This window comes from Dendroctonus ponderosae, unplaced genomic scaffold, assembly GCF_020466585.1.
Source record: "Dendroctonus ponderosae isolate FM_Combo_2020 unplaced genomic scaffold, Dpon_F_20191213v2 Dpon_F_20191213_1, whole genome shotgun sequence".
NCBI lineage: Eukaryota > Metazoa > Arthropoda > Insecta > Coleoptera > Curculionidae > Dendroctonus > Dendroctonus ponderosae.
The window spans coordinates 104068-108260 of record NW_026017110.1 but is presented as its reverse complement, the minus strand read 5'-3'; the positions used below and the strand labels follow the sequence as shown (position 1 = coordinate 108260).

General features: G+C 33.1%; 1 protein-coding gene across 1 annotated transcript in view; it reads right to left on the bottom strand.

Moving 5' to 3' along the window:
- Window positions 1-4193, bottom strand: part of LOC109543105 (collagen alpha-1(V) chain) — a gene marked incomplete in the record, with an annotated part of 59842 nt that overhangs the window by 51665 nt on the left and 3984 nt on the right. Inside the window, 4 exon segments of the mRNA XM_048661190.1 lie at window positions 1558-1755; window positions 2532-2752; window positions 3288-3405; window positions 3912-4074. Coding sequence (XP_048517147.1) covers window positions 1558-1755; window positions 2532-2752; window positions 3288-3405; window positions 3912-4074 — 700 coding nt within the window.

Below are 4193 nucleotides of genomic sequence, written 5' to 3'. Positions count from 1 at the left end.
TATTTGTTTCATGCTAATTAAATATTAGAAACAAATATTTTCTAAATAACATTTAACTAATATTTAAGAAATGTTTCTTTTTATTTTGAAATATTTACCGTTAATTGACCAATGAAAATTGAGATAATATGTTCTAAATTTTGTTCTCACTTGTTCTAATATTTGTTATTTTATTTTGTAACAACAAACTATCAATATTTAGATATCTATTTTGTAATCTTTCATAATTAACATAAAATAATAAACATCATTACTGCTTTGTAATAATATATAATAAATATGTTTTGAATTTAATAGAAAAAATATGAGTTTACCTCGTAAGACGATACCAATCTCTCTTCAGCTTATAGTTGCAAAATATGTAAAACGAATTTATTAGTAACTCTTATTTTCAATTCTCTATATTATTTCTATGATTAATTGTGTTTACCACGCTTTAAAATGGACTTTTTCCCTTCATATACCCTTTGATTCCCTTATGATTAACTCTTCTCAATTTAGTTTAATTTTTTTAGTCTTGGATTAGTTCAGTTAGAATTTTTTTTTGAACATACGCGCGATTGCTTACGTTATGTATACATATAGTGTGTCAAGTGTATCCTGTCTCTATAGCTCTTCCTCGTTTTACCGTCTATTTTAAGCAGATTCCAATCACCAAAATTAATTGATTTTTTAGTCCTATTCAGACACAGGTTGTAGCAGACGTTCATGAACAACATACACAAGAGCAGTCACAAAAACATGCTACAATGCGAACAGTATTAAGTAATGCTGAATGCCAAAAACGATTTCGTGTTAAAAAAAGAGCATTAAGTAATAGATCAACTCAAAGTGGCTTTCATCAACCACGAACTAGTGCTGAACGTCAAAGATTATAAAAGCTAATAAGAAATTGCGACAAAAAATACAGAAACTCAAGAAGAAGAGTTTACACAAACCCAAGAGGAGCAATATGTACAACATCTCGTTAAAGAATGTTAAATGTTGCAAATAAAAAAGATATTTTACATTCAAAAGGAAATTAAATTAAATTTTACCTATTCCTGATCAATTTAGAAATTATTAGACTAACAAGAATATTAAAATTATAAAATAAAATAATTATTGCCAACATGCGTTAAGCAAGTTCAATATTTTATGGTTTCTATTAATTTATGAAGTTATCACTTCTGTCGAGCGTCCCGTGACGCACACCATTTTTTTTTATATCACTAACCATTACGGACGCAAAAGTGTCGAAAATGGGACACCCTGTACAATAACCTGCCTATCCTACATCAGCAGTCAACCTTTACGGGGCATTAATTCCAAAGAGCCATAGAAATCTCTGAAAGCTCATTCGACAGTGCCGGAAAGTGTGATATCTATAGACACCAACCCCGGAAATATACTTTTTACCCAGTATGTATGTAAAACAATCTAAGATCAGCTCCACTGGTCACATATCGAGTTAAATCCTCAATTTAAAGTGCATTTTTACATCTTATGCGTCACATAAAATCGGGATAATAATATTTTTTATTGAAGCAATCACTTGAGAATCACGAAACCACTTACGGGGATCATAAACACGTGTCCAGGAGGGCCAGAAATTCCGCTAGTCCCGTCCAGTCCCTTTCGTCCTGGATCGCCTTTTGGGCCTGGAGGTCCCGGAAGTCCCGGAGGCCCCGGATAACCCCTAGGTGAGTGGGGATTGTAGTAATTTTGCTCTGCAGTTGAGGCAGTAGTCGTCATATAAGTCTCGCCATGAGAATGCTACATGTATAAGAAAACATTAAGTTAAGTAATCGACATTATTCATATGAATTAATTAATGGTTTTGAAACAATCTTTTTATTGAAGTTAATTTTAATCAATCAATAACTACCCATTTTCGCACAGAAGCTACAATCATAAAGAGGTACTTTTACTTTGTGCCCGGACGATGGTCATTCGTTTTACTTTTGCTCACAGTGAGACATTGCAATGCCATAATGTGAAAAACGCCATTGGGACAAAAGTTAAAATATTAAATTAATATTATTATGGTAAAAAATTATGTTCGATACGAGGGCAAAAATCCGTTTTTCGATTTCCTGACAACGTCCTCGTCGTTCGCAAAGGAACATTCCGCCCCTGAATCGAAAACTGCTATTTAGCAACAGCGTGTTTCACCTGAAATAACTCTCTCTCAATTGATCATCTAAAGACAACATCTTGAAATAATATTGGGGTCTATAATTCCTTAAATCAACCCACAAACTCTGCTTCTGTTCGCAGATATAATATCGAGTATTTTAATACGGTTGAAGTTTGTTAATGAAACTTTAAGTTAAACATAATAATGTAAACACACATATAGTTAAATATTCTGTATATTTATAGACGACTTCATTGAGAAGGTCTCATAATAATTAATTTTGAGTAATCTTACTTCCGAAGCCGTTCAATAATTACAATTCATTCCAAATCCAACTGTGACAAGTGGGCGTATAGTAATTTTTGGGTTGTCAGGTGTCTATTTGTTATAGATACCTGACAGGTCATCTTACCGTTATATTCTCAACAACTATAGTTGTCATTTCTAGACCATTCAACTGTGCTGATTCTGATTGATTTAAGTTGGGTCCAATCAAATTGTCGAAGTTTTCCGAAAGGTGTTCAGTGCCCAACTTGGATTCACCGTTAGAAAATACAATCGGTGCTCCATTGCTGAATCCGTCTTTATGGTCCGATGAAAACATACTCACTTCCGCATTGAAACTTTCTTCAGCTGAATTTGGAAAACCAATAATTGCATCACTTATTCGATACCAACCTACTGACTACACACAAAAATTTAAAAAAACTATCTGCAAAATACGATTATAAACGGCTTAACGCATCGACAACAGTATGACTAATTTAGAGCAATTCAATTCAAAATAATGTTAATATAGCATAACCTAAACTATTGGCCTTAACAGCAAAAAATTATATGAATAATTAGGAATGTCCTAACAAAAGCCATGGCGAGTGAATGTTAAAACTATTCATACGCATCTATTTTAGTTGCCCTTTACTCAGCAACAACAACATTCAACATTTTTAAGAGAAATTCAATAAAATCGATTTTTTTATTGAGAGAAAGTAAATAGTCGACTATTCAGCGTGGTGGACAGCAGCAAGACGCTAGAAAGGCACTCTGCGCAAAACTTAGAAACATGTTTTCTTCAACCAATACATCAACCATATTCCATGTCAGTTTGGGTTTACTATTTTAGCAATAACACAATTTCAATAATAAATAGTGCAAACAGTTACTTTACCGATCTTGGATTTGCTGCTATTTACAAATCTGTACTGTTTCAAACAAGCTGCAGCTTTTTTGCAAAAGTCGTAAGCTTCATCCGGACGGTCTGCAATTTGTAGTAGAGAAATATCACCCTAAAATATGTCAATACATTTTAGCACGATTTATCTGCTTAAACTGATATGTGAGATATACAAGCTCGCTCATATTAGTGCGCCAAATGCGATCTAATAAAATATGAATTTTGCAAGAAAATTTATCGTACGAAAATATGTGTTGTAGGTACAATTAAAAGTAATTTTTCAACATACGGTGTGTGTCATAGTAGTCATAGACGTTAATAGCTATAGTTTTTAAAGGGAAATACCCCCTCTTTTTTACTGGATTTTGACACCTGCTGGGTTTCCTGATGGACAGCAAAGTTTAGAAAACATTTTTTTTTTATTCATATTTACTGAGATATGGCGCTTTGACGCATTAATGAGCAACTCTGTATACTTTCCTGATATGTTTAAAAAGATAAACATTTGTTAAAATAACTTGAATTGAAATTTAAAAAATATACATTATAAAAAATTGTAATATGTGAAAGCTACAGACTTAATTCATTGCTAAAATATTTATGAAAGGTAAAAGATACCTCATAGTGTCCATCTGCCAATAACTGATAGCCAACATTGATCAGGCCTTTATTATTCAAAGTCGAAGACGAATCTCTTGCTAGAACTTTCGTTATAGTTGTGTAACAATCGTAAATTAAAGTCACCGAGTCGCCTTTAACACTAAATGCCATAGTGTGCCAGCTAAAAGTAAATACTGACTGGATTAATTAATTAGTTCTCTAGCTATTAGAGACATATAAAGAGTAGAAGTGCTACAGTCCATGTCGCTCTCACACAAGGGCGGACCCAGGGGGGGGGGG